The sequence below is a fragment of the Oreochromis niloticus genome, linkage group LG19 (genome assembly GCF_001858045.2).
Source record: "Oreochromis niloticus isolate F11D_XX linkage group LG19, O_niloticus_UMD_NMBU, whole genome shotgun sequence".
NCBI lineage: Eukaryota > Metazoa > Chordata > Actinopteri > Cichliformes > Cichlidae > Oreochromis > Oreochromis niloticus.
In genome coordinates this window covers 21,842,525-21,862,299 of record NC_031983.2, presented here as the reverse complement: position 1 = coordinate 21,862,299, position 19,775 = coordinate 21,842,525, and the positions used below count along the sequence as shown (strand labels likewise).

General features: G+C 38.1%; 3 protein-coding genes and 1 gene segment (V, D, J or C); 3 read left to right on the top strand and 1 right to left on the bottom strand.

Annotated features, from left to right (window-relative positions):
* The window catches only part of ccdc177 (coiled-coil domain containing 177), a 198,558-nt gene that overhangs the window by 73,700 nt on the left and 105,083 nt on the right, over positions 1 to 19,775 (bottom strand). For 3 of the 4 annotated variants that reach the window (XM_019348676.2, XM_019348678.2, XM_019348679.2), the window contains exons 2-3: positions 4,700 to 4,840; positions 4,322 to 4,416 (exon numbers count right to left, since the gene is read on the bottom strand). The gene's annotated coding sequence lies outside the window, so the exon portion shown is untranslated. Of the gene's footprint in view, positions 1 to 4,321; positions 4,417 to 4,699; positions 4,841 to 18,685; positions 18,705 to 19,775 lie in introns of those variants that run through there. The other variant, XM_019348677.2, reaches the window with a different exon arrangement.
* slc2a1c (solute carrier family 2 member 1c) lies at positions 275 to 10,879 on the top strand. The gene is made up of 10 exons (XM_019348517.2): positions 275 to 421; positions 4,722 to 4,820; positions 5,472 to 5,632; positions 5,722 to 5,962; positions 6,118 to 6,280; positions 6,527 to 6,711; positions 7,748 to 7,849; positions 8,100 to 8,201; positions 8,530 to 8,733; positions 9,214 to 10,879. Exons 1-10 carry the CDS (start codon positions 275 to 277, stop codon positions 9,391 to 9,393), a joined length of 1,584 nt encoding a protein of 527 aa, XP_019204062.1. The 3' UTR covers positions 9,394 to 10,879.
* Positions 13,466 to 14,355, top strand: LOC109195929 (T cell receptor beta variable 18-like). The segment is given in 2 exon segments: positions 13,466 to 13,750; positions 13,923 to 14,355. Coding segments are annotated over 2 exon segments (579 nt in total).
* Positions 16,695 to 17,687, top strand: LOC112843072 (uncharacterized). The gene is made up of 2 exons (XM_025900824.1): positions 16,695 to 17,147; positions 17,320 to 17,687. Exons 1-2 carry the CDS (start codon positions 16,784 to 16,786, stop codon positions 17,679 to 17,681), a joined length of 726 nt encoding a protein of 241 aa, XP_025756609.1. The 5' UTR covers positions 16,695 to 16,783; the 3' UTR covers positions 17,682 to 17,687.

The window sequence follows — 19,775 nt, the reverse complement described above, 5'->3', positions numbered from 1 at the left end:
CAACCCAACTGAATTTCATGAACTGAAATATTTTAATAAAGATAATGTTTTTACTGAATTTCTCTGCAGACTTGTGTAGTTTTTGTGTTTTTAATGGTTGAAAAAAATAAAAGATCCCATGAGAAATTTGTAGTGGAATTTCCCGTCGATGTTAAAAAAGGACTAAAATTAATTGTCCCCATGTTTGAATGTGGAAACCTATTATGCACAATTATTTGTGTGCGCTGATTTAGTGATGATACTTCAAAGGTGCTGGTGATTTTATCAGTGCATGATGGGAGGAAGAGGGCTTGTGGTGAGGTTGCTGGTGAAGGAGGGGGTGGTAGTGGTTTGGAAATGGGTAAGGGGGAGACAGGCAGTGGAGAGGGCTGGTATCACAGATGAAATTGGAGCCAAGAGGCAGCTGCAGTACATCTGTCTTGTACTGACACATGTGGCATTTGACTTCCAGTGTGAAGTTCAAAAGAGTTTTATAATGACGCAGCTGCTTAGGGATGTATGTGCGTGTGTGTGTTAGTGTGTGTGTTCTTTCTCCTTTGTTGAAAGTGGGGTGAAGGGGAGGCAGGTTGCTGGAGGGGTTTCATAGGTGAAAGCTGGAATTTGGATTTTTGAAAGTGACGTGGGCAGAATAGGAGCAGAATAATGTTTAGGAGTTTTACAACTTTGTGTTATCTAACTTCCTTAAAGGAGCAAGTAGTTTTTTAAAATTCTTTAAACACAGAATCTTTTTTTTTAATCACTTATCTAATTCAGGATAAGCAGTTCAGAAAGTGCATAGATGGAATCTTTTGATTCTGGACTTGGAGTTAAAGACATCAACTTGAATTACCGACATTTTCCCCAAGTGATGGTTTTACAGCAAAGCTGATAATTCAGTTGATAGGAATGCATTCTAAAACAATTTCAGTAATCATCTAATGACTCAACCTTTTTCCTCGCTGTCTATTTACAGGCATCATGTGTGGAAGAAATTAGTCCAAGAAGTAGCTGTCCAATACAATTAGCCACCATCTAATATTTCCCACATGTTTTAGTAGTGATGAGTAAATTTGCGCATTTTTATCCAACTCTGTGCGCACTGAAATGCTTAGAAACAGATCAAAACCACCATTACAGGTAATTTAGAGAGCGAGCCATTAGCTTCGGCGATAGCAAAACATTAGCGGTGGGGGGATGATGGCGCAAACCGCTCACCAGTTGTGCCCTTGTGTGCCTGCGCAGCACCTGCCCAGCTGCTTGACTGCAAGGTCAAGGGGTTGCCTGTCAGGAGGCCAGGGCTCAGGGGTCAAAGGTCATATTCCAGACGGGCGTATCCACACGCTGATTAAGAACTCAGCTGCACAGAACAGAAAAGATCTTGCAGGTGGATGACGCATTTGACCCCTCTCCAAAATGCCCCCAAACACTTCTCTTTCTTGTTTGTGCTCAGAAACTTCTAAATATAAGTATCACTGATAAATATAGTCTTGTGATATTGTGACTGGCTTTCTTTGAAAATAGAACACCCTTAAGGAACTGTTCCAATTATTTTAAGTTTCAGTTTGAAAGAAATGGACATAGGCAAGGATTATATTTCTTATTCACTCTGAAGAAAGCACATATTTCATTTTGTTGTATGAAATGAGCAATCTCATGTAATGTAACATCAAACACTTTAACATCAAAGCTATGATGTCAGTCAGCAGTTTAGGGCTTACAAGAACTACTTTTTAAATATGAAGCTAGATCTGTTTTCGTGTATGGTGTTTAATTGTGCTCCGTCTCTAATATAAAGCATTTCCGATATGACTCAGTGTAGCTGAGATTATTTGCTTTTCATCACCTCCAGACTCCAGGGGCCATTTAATATTTATGTGAACGTATTCAACTTAAAATTAATGATAAAAATAGTTTTCAAATGATGTGGTTTGCACTGAGTGTGGGAAATGTTTACAGCATTTATATTAATTTAGCTTGTGCATCTCGGCAATGAAATACATTTAGGGGCCTTGTGGATTTTCTTACGAGACAGGTGTGTGCTCAGCTTACATGATTTCATCATAAAGATAAACCTAACCCACATTTTACTGGTGGAGATACATTCTGAGCAAACATATAGTATATTCAAACATCTGTCTTTAGTGAATTCTAGCGCAGAGCACAGATATAAGCACATACTCGATTGTGCAATAGTTATTCAATAAAACTGGATTGGATTAAACATTAACGATCCATGTAAAGAAACAGGATGTAGCAAAAAGAATTGAGCAATTCACTGACTGAAAAAAAAAAAGCAACGGAATAATGAAATTAGGCTTTCAGGAAGAGTATAACTTCAAAGATGAACACTGGAGATGAGTTCATATCACCTACAACACCTAATTATACCAAATCAGATAGAAACGTGTTATTGTTTTACGTGTTCCCCCTTTGCATAGTTTCTGTCTTTGACTGCCATCTTTAAAGTTTTGGGTAACGCTGTAATGTGCGCACGTAGATGAATAGGGACCATTTTAGAGCTGTTCTTTTGTTAAATACACAAAAAATTAAAAGGCAGCACAGGAAAACTCCAGGAAAAAGTTATCACGTCAGCAAACATACTAACATTTTGAGATTAAACTTGCATTTCCGTGCTAGTATTCTTCTGATAGAAGAAGGAGGAAGAGGAGTGAAAGTACACATACATGCATGTACTTCATTGCAGTATTATCAGTAAAAGCCCTGAGGCCCTAAATTGTGACAGCATTGTGTGATGGGTGTTGTTGTTTCCATCCACATGCCACCTCTGCAGCAGCAGTTCTTTACCCTCAATTTCCAATTAGTTATCCTCCCGTTGCTGTTAATCTTTGTTGTTTCAATTAAATTCTCTACAGCAATTTGTTTTATAAGGGCAAACCATACAAGAATACAGATTTATACTTCCAACAGACTCCAGCCTGAAAAAAACAAACTACCATGCACAGATGTGTGTCACTTGAGGGATTCCAAGACAGAAAATGCTACCAGGTGCCCGAAGAACATATCAGCCAAAGCATGGGAAACCCTGCAAAGAATGCAGTACGACCTCGTGATAACACGGACATTTAGGCTTTGATAAACTTTAGCTTGCTACACTATAACAAAGTACTTGACTTTTTCCATCTTTGATAAATGCGATTATAAACTGTGGCATTAGTCGCAAAATACATTTCACTGTTTGTGTAATTATAACTGTTTAGTCAATTTTCACATTTAACTGAGTTTATTTTGACGGCTCTGGGAAATATCTCAGTGGCAGGCTTGCTTGAAATACATTTAGAGACACATGATCATCAGGTACTTTTAAGTTTCATTTTAAGTGAACTTGAACAAAGGACATATACAAAGTTATTCACAGTTCAACACACACACACAGCTCAAACATATGGTTTAATTAGTGCCAAAATGCCTACTCAAAGCACCAAACTGTTCCTCTTAAAACCTTAACTGGGAGCAGTTTTGCTGTCTTCAAAGCAATTTGAGGTTTGAGTGCTGCAGACCTGGAGTCAGTGGGAACTCAGGATGTTGATCAGCTGATTCATGAGAACCAGAGGAGGCCCACTGCTGCCATTTTATCAGATATACCTCAAATTCACCAGCTAGGTGTGACTTCGTCACTGTGGTCACTGGTACAATGTGTGTGTGTGTAGTTTCAGCTGGTAGTTGGTTTAGATACATAGTCATATCTAAAACTCAGGGATGAAGAAGCGATCAACGTAGGACACTCAGGAACAGTGGTGAGGACAATCTTATATAGATGAAAGTGTTAATATAGATATGGTCTTCCAACTTTGTTTCGGGACAAATCAAGTAGTCTGGCTGATGCAGTAACACAGGTAAGCATGCAAAAAGACAAGCAAAAATATTTGTATGCAGTAAGTATATAGCTTCATATACTTGCTTCATTTTTATTTGATGAAACATGAAATGTTGTGTTTTGTGATGCTATAGGGGAAATGCACTGTGGTTTAAAAACTTTAACTCACTGATATACACTGTATTTGATATATTTATATGAAATTAGCACTGCAGAAAAAAATGTCAGTGTCTCTGGTTGTTAGCCAAGTCTTTTTCTTATCATTTTGCGTCCAACTCCTATACTACCACTAATGCTTCCTAAAGTACAACTGCTAGACATTTTTTTTCTACTATCTGGTTTTTACAGATAATAAAACCAGAAGAAAAATAAATGCACATACATCCCGAGGGAGTGATACACCATCTCAGACAATCAAATGGCATCTCAGGAGGTTTGTTTGAATCAATGCTTTTCTATGAATGAGTGAATGAGGCAGAATGAACATAGTGAGGCAGTATCACTTACTTGACTAAAGCTCTGGACATGTTGCCAGTGCGCCAAACCCTTGTTGTTCTTGCCAAGCTGGACTTTTACAAGTAGTCATATGATTGGCCTGGTTGCTGGAATCATGGGAGGGATCAGGAATGTTAATCAATGAATTGAGGTCATAAGGTTAGAAATCAGCAATGGATTGAGTATTTGTCTTCTATCTGCTTAATGATAACCATAACTACTTTTGATTTTTATGATGATTGTAGTCAATCAAAAATAAGAAAACAAATAAGAATGTAAAGGGTTAAAAATGACCTAATTAAGAACCATATAAAGCTTTTTATGTTGCCTTAAGAGGTAGCATTCTCTTATTAGCTATGAATTATAAGATAAAAAATAAATGGTGCTAACCTCAATTCTGTTTCTGCGGCAGAGCCATCTGACAGCCACGCTTGTGACGTCCATCCTGGGAGCGGTGATCGGCTCCCTGCAGATTGGCTACCACACTGGCAACATCAACGCTCCAGCCAAGGTGAACAGAGCTAGCAGCATCTGAGGGACAGCACACACACATTTACAATGTTTCAAATTATATTACAAGTGTGATGTGTAAATTAAAATCTATACAAAACAATCTGCATTAAACAATAGAATTATTTTTGCAAGCATAAAACTGCAACAAAACATAAGTCCAGACATCAAAAAGTAGAGATTCTAGTCTGGCTGATATTCCATAAAAGGCCTACATTGTCCAGATATAACAGTTATGCAGAGGGGAATGCTGGAAAGCATGCTGCCTGTCAAACAAATATTACAGAGGCTCAATAAAACACTAAATAAGGTAACTCTCGGTCTCAGCTTTGGATTTGGCTCCCTTTTTTGGAATGGTTTTCCATTTTCACAGGTATACTGTTCTAACTTTACAAAAATGAAACAGACGTTCTACCCACTCAAAAACCCCAAAACAATAATTCATGAAATAGTTCTTGTGGAGGAAGTTTTTCTGTTACAAAAGAAGCAACATATGAATGATTTTGAACACTACATTAGTCATCCATGAAAAAAAGAGGAATAAAAATATGTCTTTGTAAACCCTTTTTATGTGTGTGTATTAAAGAAAATATGTAATTGCATCTAATTGAGTTACCAGTACAAACTGTGTCACTTTGGCATTGTTGTTTAGATTATCGAAGAGTTTTTCAACAATACCTGGAGAGCCAGACACAACCAATCAATCTCAGATCACAGTCTTACTCTTCTGTGGTCACTCTCTGTCAGCATTAAAGATTTTGGAGCCTTACTGGGCTCGCTGGGAGTCAAATATCTGGCAGATTCTTATGGCAGGTAAGAAAACCAAGCCAACTTTTGTAAAGTTTCTAACAGCGCTTGCTTTTTCCCCCCCTCTCCTTATAAATTTACTTGTTCCCCTCCAGGCGTAACTCCATCCTGATAGTTAACGGTTTGTCTGTGGTCGGAGTATGTTTGATGTTTGCCTCCAAAGCCAGCGAGTCATTTGAGGTCCTCATCCTAGGGCGACTGGTTTTTGGTCTGTTCTGTGGCCTGGTGATGAGCCTTAACCCCCTCTATATCCAGGAAGTTTCCCCCACCAACCTCAGAGGAGCATTTGCTACACTGAACCAGGTGTCCCTCGCTGCAGGCATCCTGGTGGGTATGGTGAGTTGAGCTTTAATTTACATTTAACTTCCTTCTCACTGGTCTTGGTAAGGAGATGCATTAAGAAGCAAAGTTCATCAAAATCCCATAATACATAAATTAGGATTTATACGATACATGGATATGACATCAAACTAGCTGCTTGTGCGTTGCAGGTGGCTGGTCTGGAGATAGTGTTGGGCACAGAGCATGACTGGGCCATGATGCTGTCCCTGTCTCTCATCCCGGCCCTCACACAGTATGTGATCCTACCCTTCTGTCCTGAGAGTCCCCGCTATCTGCTCATCAACCGGCAAGAAGAAAGCAAGGCAAAAAGTGGTAGGTTCCACTCACTGGACTTACTGCTCATATAATTTAATAAATCATCATCTCTTTAAAGAGATTACTGTTTTGTATTATGCTATATTAAAAGAGATGAATTCATCTTTATGACATTTCTCAAGTTGGTTTCAGAAGTTAAAATGTAAAAGTGGTTTACTACGGTTTAGTATCCCAGCTTTGTCGGTTCATTTCACCTAAATAGCCCCTTAGAATATGTTGAAAGTTGTTTCTTTAATCCTGCAGCCCTGCTGAGGCTGAGAGGCAGAGCAGAAAAGGTATTTGCTGAGCTGGAAGAAATGAAAGAGGAAGCTGCTCATACACAGAGTCGTGTCACCATCCAGGATTTCTTCAAGAAACGCAGCTACAGGCAGCCGATCATTATTGTCCTGATTGTTAGCCTGGGAAGCCAGCTCTCTGGATTCAATGCGGTCAGTGATAAAATCCTCTTAATCTGAAAAATATTTCTCTGATATAAATTTCTCATTTTCTATGTGTTGAAATAGATCAAGTAAAAGCTCTTGGCCTCAACTTTTGCTTTAGTTTTACCTTTTTCCTTGGTGTCATGCTATGGTAACCTAACTCTGAAAGACACGAACAAACTGACGCAAAATATGAATTGATCAGGGAAACTGATTGGGTTAAGCTGCGATTTACCAGTCTCTGTATACCTGACAGCTGCAGAGACTGGCCAGTTCCATCTTACATGAAGACACCCATCCTCTGGATTCAAGTTTGCAGTCCCTAAATTGCCTGAATAAGCAATAGCATATGATGCACAAATTATAGTGGGGTTTTTGTGACTTTTTGTAGTACTTTTTAGTCTGAGGGATTGAAACTGCGTTTTTAGTGGAGCAGTCTCTCTTTTTTTTACCATGTGTATGTGAATACTGTCCAGTGTCTGTTTGAGATGTCTGGTTACCTGCAAAAAAAATCTGAGGGTATCAATAAAGGAACCTGAACGTGGTGAAGTGATCATATTTAGACAGGGTGGCGTGCGAACTTATTTCTAGCAAGTTACTAACCATCTTACCCAAGGACACTTCAAACTGGAAGAGCCGAGTTGACAATACATTCCACCTCCTCAACTACAAACTGTCAAGAGCATACTAATAACACACTAAAGTTTCACTTACCAAAGCTTGAGCACACAGGATGTATCACACAGCAGGACATATTATTTGGAAGATTTATTTATTTATGTTGTTTTTTGTAACAGGTTGTAAACATATTTCTATTGTAAAGTTGGCCACTTTGACAAAGGAGGCTTAACAGGATTTACTCACTTTTGGAGGCTGCCTCAAGGAGTACTTGGCATTTCTACATTGGCTTCGTTTCTTTTTCAGTTTTGCGCACTTGCTGTAACCCTGAGAAGAGTTTGAGGCAATATCTCAACTCCTAAAAAAACACTGAAATATTTCTCAGTTACTCACTAAACTAAACTAAATTCCTCTGCTTTTCTTCCAGATAATCAACTATTCCACCAAAATGTTTCAGGCCAAGTTTGACCAGGCCAAATATCTCACACTGGGTGTTGGGGCCGTCAATCTGACGTTCACTTTGGTAGCAGTGAGTGCAAACTAAGTGCTGATCCTTTATATTGCAGTTCAGTGTGTTTTTTTAATGTGAAACAATATTATTTACAATATTTCATAGGTTGCTCAATATACTCAGTAAATCAGCTGTGCCCTATTTTGTTGATTTTGTCACAGAAAGCATGAAGTTTTGTCATTATTTCTTCATGAATAGTTTAACAGCATGAACCACAAAAGGGATAGTGTTGCATTTTAATTCCAGTGTGTTGTTTTTTCCTCTCCAGTTCTTCCTGATGGAGAGGGCAGGGAGGAGGAGGTTGCTCCTGACTGGTTTCATCTCCATAGCAGTGTGCAACTTAATCATGACCGTAGTCGATTCTGTCCTGGTAAAATCATCTATGTGTGGTTGTTTCCATTTGTGCAGAAAAAAGTTATGTGCTGGTTTTGAATGTATATCCAACTTCTGCAAACCGTGGAACCTGATCTTATGACATGATTAAATGGATAAAATGAAAACAAACCATGGCATAGAGCTGGGAGGATGTTTAAAAAGGAAGCTTCAAGTTTAAACAATTTTATGCTGAAAACTGTCTAATTTAGAGAGAAAGAAACCATCTGCATCTTAACCCAACAGAATTTTCTACATATAACAAAATCCCCAAACTCAAAGTCTAACCTCCAACCATCCTTCCAATTTATTATTTTACTGTACAGCATCTGGTCCCAGAACTCAGAAGCCTACAAGTGCTGCTGGTTTTCTGCCTGACTTCAGCCTATGAGCTGGGCCCAGGTCCGATCTCCTGGTTCATTGCTGCCGAGCTGTTCGACCAGTCTGGCAGACCTATAGCCATGGCCTTCAGTAGCCTGCTCAACTGGGGAGGGAAGTTTGTTCTGGCACTTCTCTTTCCTCCATTACTGGTGCGTAACATTTATACCGTTGGCCTGCATGCTGTATGACCAAGCAAGACTTCAGCGGAAACTTTAAAGGTGGATTTCTTGTTTGCTTTTGTGAGTTTGCTTACACCTCAGAGAAATAGCTGTTAAATACAGGCTATAAATCTGCTCCATCTGTTATACTGCACATATGTATCTATAGAAAAACATATATATCTATTGCTAAATCCTTTAAATCCAGCTTGAAATAATGTAATAAGTAATTAAATTACAGTTAACAAAGGAAGCATCTTTTCCCTATAGTGCAGCAGAAATGGCAGCCAACCTGAAATTAAGACCAGTGAACCAAATCGATACCTTTTGTGTTTGCTTTCTTTCCTTCTCTTTTTAACATTGTTTTGCTCTTGTGGTATGAAATTCCCATCTTAAGTGACCATTCCTAGGTAAGCAGAGGTCAAATAAAAACATTTAAATAAAGGATTCTTGTCTGTCTCTCTCACACAGAAAATCTGTGGTGCTTATGTCTACCTCCTTTTTATGATCGTGGCTCTGCTCGCCTTCACCTTCACCTGGATTCACCTCCCGGAAACAAAGGGTCGTACATTTGATGACATCGCAGAGGAGTTCAGAGGAGCAGAGGGCATCCCGTTGCACAATAAGACTGGATTCAACACTTTCACCTGAGCAACGTGTCAGTTTTGATTGATGCTGGTCAATAAGCAGCGTGTAACGAGTCAATTCAATATACAGCAACAAAAAATATGCTACAAAACTGTTTTGAGTATAAATCTGGTGCTCACAGCATTGAAAAATGACTTTTAAATAACAAATCTTACTCTCTTTAACACAAAACAAGGAAAAAACACAAACCCCAAACCATCTTATCAATGCAATTGCTGTTATTCAAAGCACGCACAAATTTGTTTGTTTATTTATGCAACGACATTTTAATACTCAAAAATGGTAATTATTAAAACTCAGAGCACCAAAATTTAATTCCATTAGGTAGAATATACTGACTCTTACTTTTACCTTACTTCTTTAGGCTCTCCAGCAAAATGAGACTAAAAACATGACAGTAAAAAAATAATGATATTAAAAGTAGATTATAGTTTATATTTATCCTGCATGTTATGAGGCATTTTGTGGCCATTGTGTTGTTATTTTGTAAAAGCACTAGGGGGAGATTGTGGGAATAGTGGAAAAAGTTTGCAACACATTCTTTGCATAGTTTATAGCTTGTAAAAACGCTGGATTTATTTCCACACCATCAACCAAGCCTCTTTTTTTAATTTTAACACACAAGCGTACCGTGACACACTGCCTGGCAAACAAGAAAGTTAGAACACTTCCAGCATGTCCTAAATGTTTAACAGAGTTCCTGTAACTTCTTGTCCTCTTGTTATTTCTATAAATATGCTAATTATATTGTAACTCAGTATCAGGTAGCAAATGAGATTATTGCAATTCCTAAAAATGGTTTTGTAGTGATCCAGTTAGATGTTTTTGCACATCTAAAAATTGTACTTTTAAATGTTCAGCCTAGTTTAAGGCACCATCTGTACCTGATCTCCTATGGAGCCTTTCTTAGTTGGATTCTCAGCGGTGCAGCCTTACAATTCATTATTTGTGTGCGAAATCTCACATGTCTCTGAATTGTGTATATTTGTAATATGCCTGAAAACCAACCACAGCTCTGAGGATAAATATGTGATCCAACACGATCTACTTTGACTCGCAGTAACCGCAGAGGGAGTGAGACCAGGAGATTAGAGGACAAGTTTGGGTTTTAAAACAGCAGGGGGTCAGAATAAAATGGAAATGAATAATGCTGTACTTGTCTATTCAAAGTCAGTTTCTAATAACTCAAAAACAGAGCCAGAACTCAGTCAGCTTGTAAAGGATATGTTCTCATTTGTCTATGGACAGCTTGTTTTTTCTTTTTAGACACACAAGCAAAGTCCACAGAGACTATGATTTTTTTTTTTTTTTCATAAAAAAGGCAGATCAAGTGAGCAGGGTGTTTAGAAAACAACATTCAGGATTTCATTCCGTTTTCCAACACTTTGTGTAAAAATATGTAAACAGCGCCATCTACTGGACCAAAGAGTCTCTTTTAGTTATTAATCTATGACTTAAGTGGCTTTAGTTAGTGGTGCAGCAAAGAGGAGACAACTGATCAAGTGGACAGCACGGTGAGACAGGAAACAGTTTTCACACTGCTATGTGTAGCTTTTGTAAATAAAAAAACAACAACAATCCTGTATTGTTATAATAAATGAGTGTATTAAAAACAACTTGTAAAAGAACCACAATATCAAGTAATTTTCTCTGATAACCCATCCTGACAAAAACAAAAGAGGAAGAATGAATCCATGAAGCCATGCATTTGTTTTGCTTGAGGATATTATTAAAAATACCTTCACCACCCTTTCAGCTGATGCTATTTAGTCACTGTGATTTGAGTAAAACACAGAAGGACTGCTGTGTAAACTTTTATTTCACAGCTAGAAAACCAATAGCAACATAAAAAAGTAACAGCAGACAGTATTTATTTATTTTTTAATTACAAGACATTAGTTTAATTTATTTTTATGAATATCAAATGATAAAACAAGTAAAATGATTAAGCCCAGAGCCCAGAGCTCAGATCTATTTATTTATTTAGTTAACAGTTAATGTTGATGGCTTTGATGGACTGTAGGGGGAACCAGAGTACCAATTATGTTACATCTGCAGTCGGACTGAAAATCTCGTTATGTATAGAGCAGTTCCTCAGAACCTGGGACAATATACTCTAGAGGGACAGTCTCACCAGCAGCTTTACATATCTCTGTACCTACAGTATATATGATGCTGACACCTTTTGTCCAACAGAACATGAATACAGTTCTCAAAAAAGTCATCCTCGGATTATTCTTCATTTTAAAGTGGGATTCAGGTAATTTGCAGTCTGACCAACATTTTTACTGTTTTTGCAGTTTTTGTGAATGTTTTTTTTTGTTTTGTTTTTTTACAGTGTTTGAGTGAAACACTGTGCTACATATAAAAGGTTGTGTGTGGTAACATCTTCTGTTAAACTTGCAGGTGATGGGAGTGATGTCACCCAAAACTCCACGATCTGGAAAAAACAGGGTGAAGACGGAACAATAAACTGCAGACATACCAAGAGTGTAGACTATTCTCAGATGTATTGGTACAGACAGCTGCCTGGAGAAACTATGAAGCTCGTTGTGTTCACAAGTACAGCAAAACCTGATCATGATTTTGGAAATTTCAGCAGGGAGAAATTCGCAGCCACCAAGCCTGACTTTAACACTGGGACGTTCACAATAAAGAATCTGGTGCCTAAAGACAAAGGCTTGTATTTCTGTGCTGTGAGCAAACACAGTGATACAGATGCACCCAGTAGCTGAACAAAAACCCCAGTACACTGTCTGCAAAGTTTTACCTACTAATCTCCTCTACTGTGGTACCCACCACACAATACATGCATCTGCAGCTTTTTATCTGTGACAGTTATGTTTTATATTCTCACTTTATAGAGATGATCAAAAATATTCTTGGCAGCACATGATATTTGTGACTGAAATGTATGATAGAGAAAATAAAAAGTACTCAGAATTACTGTAAATGTTTTACCGTGTAATAATTAAAGTGCTCACTTCCAGTCATGTTTACTGTTTTAGATCCAGCTAACTGAGACTAAATAAAAGGAATCAATTTAGCTAAATTAATAATCAGCCACACTGTGAGCCTGTTAAAGTCTGAGCCACAGCATCCAACTCCACATAGCCTACACTCCATTTACTCCACTAGGTGGAGACAGAGTTCAATAAATGAAATCATCACGTTCACAGACTGTCTTATGAAGATTCTGCTGCTAAGCTATGACGTGCAATGACACAAACAACTGCAGACACCTCCTCAGGTTATCTGTTACCAGCGATTTATTCTCATCCACAGCTGTTGAACTGACAATACGTGAAAGGACAGTTAGCTTAAATTGTTTGACATGATTGCTGTGGTCTCTATATTTTGTTTTCTTCACTTGCCAGAAATGACGGGTAGGGAAAACAACAATACTAATGATAAAAAATATAATGTATTGTTAAAGATTTCTGTATTTAATGTCATTTTGCTTTTCCACAGGTGCATCTGACACAAAAAGTGCCAACCAAACACCTCCATCCATCATTAAGAGAATTGGTGAATCTGTTCAAAGTGAAATCAAATGTTCACACAGCATACCAAGTTATCAGGTCATTCTTTGGTACAAGCAAGATGAAAAAGGAGTCCTACAACTTCTGGGATACCTAAATCTGGAATATCCAAACATTGAGGATGATGTGAGAGGGAAAATCAACTTTGATGGAGATGGCAAAAAATATTCAAACCTGGCCATTTCTAATGTTTCAGTGACTGACAGTGCTGTGTATTTCTGTGCTGCTAGTCAGCACAGTACTACAGATTCCACTGAAGTCAATACAAAAACCTCTCCTAATGTCTCTGACAGATTCATATCTGAACACCTGCAGCCAGTCTGCAACTAAATCTAGACATTGAAAAAAAAATGACTGACTAATTGAACAAGTTTGATCCCCTTTGAAGTCACATTTGAGGCTCAATTTAATCCTTAAGATTTCCTTTAATTGGTGAAAGCAGCAACAAATTAATTATATTCACTGATAAAATACTGACATGCAATTCCTATAATCAAGCTGGACCAGTTTCCTTGTAAAGAATTTCACGCAGGCAGAGAAAATTTCAAAAAACAATCAAAAAATACACCATGTTCTAAAATCCATCTTCCTCAGTCATCAAATGTTGTTGTTAATGGAAATGATGACCTGTGGGCGGACCAGCAGCGTCACATATACTTGCATCTACATCTGGAGTGACAATTTCATTGCGCAACACTCCCACCTCCAACTCTTCATACAACTGTCTCAAACAGGTCATGCCAAACAGAACGTGGACATCTTCATCATGAGCAAACGACGTCTCCTCATATTTTCATTCTTATTGCTGTGGGTATCAGGTAATTCCCAATAAACTTTATAATACAAATTCAGCTTAAACCATTTCATGTTTTGAATCAATTTATTTTAATTGCCTGTCATTTTGTTTTAAGAGATTTAGGATAACAAAAAATATTTAATGCTTAGTAGAAATGAACAACTGATCATGATCGCTTCTATCATTACACACAGGTCTAACTGATGGGGGGGAAGTCAGGCAGACCGCCATGCTGTGGAAAAACCAGGGTGATAATGTATCTATAGAATGCAGTCATACCTATGGCAGTAGCTATTACCAGATGTACTGGTACAGACAGCTGCCTGGAGAACTAATGAAACAAATGGTGTTTACTACTGCAAACTCCAAACCTGACTTTGAACCAGACTTCAGGGATGAAAAATTCTCAGCCACCAAGCGTGACGCTGACAATGGGACACTGATAGTGAAGAATTTGGTGCCAGGAGATCAAGGCTTGTATTTCTGTGCTGTTAGTATGCACAGTGATACAGCCACACTCAACACCCGTACAAAAACCTCACATCATGAACTGTAGGGGGATGTCAAGGATCACAAATACTCACAACTGAAAGTTGATTCATCATGTGAATAGTGACACCACAGATAACAGGATGACAGAGCTCCACACAGAGCAGTGACACTCCCACCTGCAACTCTGTATGTCAACATAAATTCATAGTTTCATTTATTCATGTGTCAAAAACAACATGAACATTATGAGGCATGGTCACTTTAGCTGTTTGATACCTCTATTTTGAAAGAAAGGTGACTTGGTGACATTTAGAGTCTTTAGTATTCTAGGAGAAAGTGGTTACATTTTCTAATGAGCTATTTCATTATTTACCTTACATGACCTGTGACAGACCTGTGAGTATCAATCGATGTATGCCATCTGACAAAAAAAGGTTCTTCAAGTTTTACTTTCCTCTACTAAAGCTTTAAAGTTCCCAATCAGTGGGGAAAATCTCAGACATCTCTGAACTCTAAATTTAAAAGATGTCTGAAAAGCTCTGAGCGTTAAGTCCAACATGTTGGAGGACACCACACAGGAAGTGGAACCAGAATTTGTATGTTCAAAAATTACGATGATAACAAGTTGAGTTGCAATCTGAATACAGAGACACTTATCACCTCTTATTCAGTACTGACAAGCTGACAAACCTCTTATCAGTCTTAAAGTTTGAAATCACAAGTAAAACTGATGGCACTGATGGACTGTAGGGGGCCACCGAGTGCCACGTGGTTCCCATCGGCAGTTAGACTGAAAGTGTAGATATATGTAGAGCAGCTCATGGGATCACATCACACACTGTAGTGACAGTCTCACTTGCAGTTCTTCACATGCTGACACTTTCTCTAAGGTAGAACATTTTTCATTGTTTCAATGAAAAATTGCGCTACATATAAAAGGTTGCGTGCGGTAACATCTTCTGTTAAACTCACAGGTGATGGGAGTGATGTCACCCAGACATCCATGATTTGGAAAAAACAGGGCGAGGATGCAACAATAAACTGCAGCCACACAAAGGATTATACTTATTCTCAGATGTATTGGTACAGACAGCTGCCTGGAGAAACTATGAAACTCGTTGTGTTCACAAGTACAGCAAAACCTGATCATGATTTTGGAAATTTCACCAGGGAGAAATTCGCAGCCACCAAACCTGACGCTTACACTGGGACGTTCACAGTGAAGGATCTGGAGCCTAAAGACAAAGGCTTGTATTTCTGTGCTGTGAGCAAACACAGTGATACAGATGCACCCAGTAGCTGAACAAAAACCCCAGTACACTGTCTGCAAAGTCTTACCTACTAATCTCCTCTACTGTGGTACCCACCACACAATACATGCACCTGCAGCTTTTTATCTGTGACAGTTATGTTTTATATTCTCACTTTATAGAGATGATCAAAAATATTCTTGGCAGCACATGATATTTGTGACTGAAATGTATGATAGAGAAAATAAAAAGTACTCAGAATTACTGTAAATGTTTTACCGTGTAATAATTAAAGTGCTCACTTCCAGTCATGTTTACTGTTTTAGATCCAGATAACTGAAACTAAATAAAAGGAATCGATTTAGCTAAATTAATAATCAGCCACACTGTGAGCCTGTTAAAGTCTGAGCCACAGCATCCAACTCCACATAGCCTACACTCCATTTGCTCCACTAGGTGGAGACAGAGTTCAATAAATGAAATCATCACGTTCACAGACTGTCTTATGAAGATTCTGCTGCTCAGCTATAACGTGCAATGACACAAACAACTGCAGACACCTCCTCAGGTTATCTGTTACCAGCGATTTATTCTCATCCACAGCTGTTGAACTGACAATACGTGAAAGGACAGTTAGCTTAAATTGTTTGACATGATTGCTGTGGTCTCTATATTTTGTTTTCTTCACTTGCCAGAAATGACGGGTAGGGAAAACAACAATACTAATGATAAAAAATATAATGTATTGTTAAAGATTTCTGTATTTAATGTCATTTTGCTTTTCCACAGGTGCATCTGACACAAAAAGTGCCGACCAAACACCTCCATCCATCATTAAGAGAATTGGTGAATCTGTTCAAAGTGAAATCAAATGTTCACACAGCATACCAAGTTATCAGGTCATTCTCTGGTACAAGCAAGATGAAAAAGGAGTCCTACAACTTCTGGGATACCTAAATCTGGAATATCCAAACATTGAGGTTGATGTGAAAGGGAAAATCAGCTTTGATGGAGATGGCAAAAAATATTCAAACCTGACCATTTCTAATGTGTCAGTGACTGACAGTGCTGTGTATTTCTGTGCTGCTAGTCAGCACGGTACTACAGATTCCACTGAAGTCAATACAAAAACCTCTCCTAATGTCTCTGACAGATTCATATCTGAACACCTGCTGCCAGTCTGCAACCAAATCTAGACATTGAAAAAAATGACTGACTAACCGATCAAGTTTGATCCCTTTTGAAGTCACATTTGAGGCTCAATTTAATCCTTAAGATTTCCTTTAAGTGGTGAAAGCAGCAACAAATTAATTATGTTCACTGATAAAATACTGACATGCAATTCCTATAATCAAGCTGGACCAGTTTCCTTGTCAAGAATTTCAGGCAGGCAGAGAAAATTTCAAAAAACAATCCAAAAAATACACCATGTTCTAAAATCCATCTTCCTCAGTCATCATATGTTGTTGTTAATGGAAATGATGACCTGTGGGCGGACCAGCAGCGTCACATATACTTGCATCTACATCTGGAGTGACAATTTCATTGCGCAACACTCCCACCTCCAACTCTTCATACAACTGTCTCAAACTGGTCATGCCAAACAGAACGTGGACATCTTCATCATGAGCAAACGACGTCTCCTCATATTTTCATTCTTATTGCTGTGGGTATCAGGTAATTCCCAATAAGCTTTATAATACAAATTCAACTTAAACCATTTCATGTTTTGAATCAATTTATTTTAATTGCCTGTCATTTTGTTTTAAGAGATTTAGGATAACAAAAAATATTTAATGCTTAGTAGAAATGAACAACTGATCATGATCGCTTCTATCGTTACACACAGGTCTAACTGATGGGGGGGAAGTCAAGCAGACCGCCATGCTGTGGAAAAACCAGGGTGATAATGTATCTATAGAATGCAGTCATACCTATGGCAGTAGCTATTACCAGATGTACTGGTACAGACAGCTGCCTGGAGAACTAATGAAACAAATGGTGTTAACTACTGCAAGCTCCAAACCTGACTTTGAACCAGACTTCAGGGATGAAAAATTCTCAGTAATGAAGCCTGATGCTCTGAGTGGGACACTGATAGTGAAGAATTTGGTGCCAGGAGATCAAGGCTTGTATTTCTGTGCTGTTAGTATGCACAGTGATACAGCCACACTCAACACCCGTACAAAAACCTCACATCATGAACTGTAGGGGGATGTCAAGGATCACAAATACTTACAACTAAACGTTGATTCATCATGTGAATGGTGACACCACAGATAACAGGATGATAGAGCTACACACAGAGCAGTAACACTCCCACCTGCAACTCTTTACAGCATATAAATTAATTGTTCATGTGTCTATAACTATTACAACATGTACATTATGAGACATGGTCAGTTCAGCTGTTTGATACTTCTGCTATGGATGAAAGGTGACTTGGACTAAGATCTCATTTAGAGCGTTTAGTATTTTAGTATGAATGTGGTTAGATTTTCACATCTTCTAATGAGATATTTCATTATTAATCTCATGAATACATACTACATGCATGTGTTTTAGTGAAGATAATAAATAGAATGATACTAATGAAGTCACACAAACCTCTATGCTGTACAAAGATGAGGTGACAAAGTAACAAACAACCGCCACACTAAGGATAATAAATATTAGTATATTTAGTAACTAGAATGTAACCTAGTTACATTCAAATCTATAGCTAATATCGATCGTGGCTTTGGAACAGCAAACAATGGTTCCTTGAATTTGATTTTCCTCTGGTTCAGCCTTACAGTTCATTATTGGTGTGGGAAATCTTGCTCATCTCTGAACTCTGTAAACTTGAAAGATACCTGCAAAGCAACCACAGCTCTAAGCATGAAGACATCATCCAACATGGTTTAATGTAACTGGAAAGATACAAAAGAGGCTGTGGAACCAGAAGATGAGAGGAAAGGTTTGAGTTTAAAAACACCAGGCAGACAGAAAAATGTTTTACTCATCCATTCAAATCAGACTCTAATGACTGACAACACAGAGCAAAAGCTTGTTGACCCTGTAAACGATATGTTCTCATTTGCCTATGGATAGACCGATTTACTAAATGTACAAACACAAAATGTCCTGAGAACATGATACCACCGTTTTCATAAAAAGGCCAAGATTAACCTGATGACAATGTTTACAAAGTGCAGATAAAGATTTCCCATTACTTGCTTTTTTCTGTGAAGAATGATGAAAACAGGATAGGATAGTCGTCCACTCAGATTCATGCACTTGTTCCACATCTTTAAGAGAAAATTGTTTTTATTAGATGTCTGTCACAGAAGCATCATTTTTCTCTCGAATCACACCGTGGTCTGAGAAAAGACACAAACATCGACAGCTGTGTTACTTTATGTAACTGTTGGAATTACAGCAATAAACGTCTTAGAAACATAAAAAGCACAAAACAGAGGAGCAGGAACCAAGTATTTTTTTTTTAAACAAAGAATAGGAACTTCCACTCAGCTTATTTTCATGAAGCTATAGTGATAACAAAGGATAAGAGCATAAACGCAGCAAAGTGTCAAGAGTTTCACAGTTTGGTCTTTCTCAGGCTACATCTGTTATTTTTAATGAAAATGATGACCAGCAGGGGGACTTACTAACATCTACATTTAAGGATGACAATTTAGCGCCACCTCCAACTCTTCACACAACTATCTGAAACAGGTGGTGCCCAACAGAACGTGGACATCTTCATCATGAACAAACTATACCTCCTCATATTTCTTAACTATTTGATGTGGGTGTCAGGTAAATGCCAAATAAATTATTTATAATACAAATTCAACTAAATGTATTTCATGTTTTACAATAATTTATTTTAATTGCTTGTCATTTTGTTTTAAGAGATTCAGGATTAAAAAGACATAGTAGAAATGAATACATTTACATGACAACTTGTACATGTACAAACAGGTTTAACTGACAGGAGTGATGTCGACCAGACCTCCATGCTCTGGAAAAACCAGAATGATAATGCAACTATACACTGCAGTCATACCAAGGGTGGTGGCTATTTCCAAATGTACTGGTACAGACAGCTGCCTGGAGAACTAATGAAACAAATGGTCTTTACTACTCCAAGCACTGAACCTGACTTTGAACCAGACTTCAGGGATGACAAATTCTCAGCCACCAAGCGTGACGCTCTGAGTGGGACACTGATAGTGAAGAATTTGGTGCCAGGAGATCAAGGCTTGTATTTCTGTGCTGTTAGTATGCACAGTGATACAGCCACACTCAACACCCGTACAA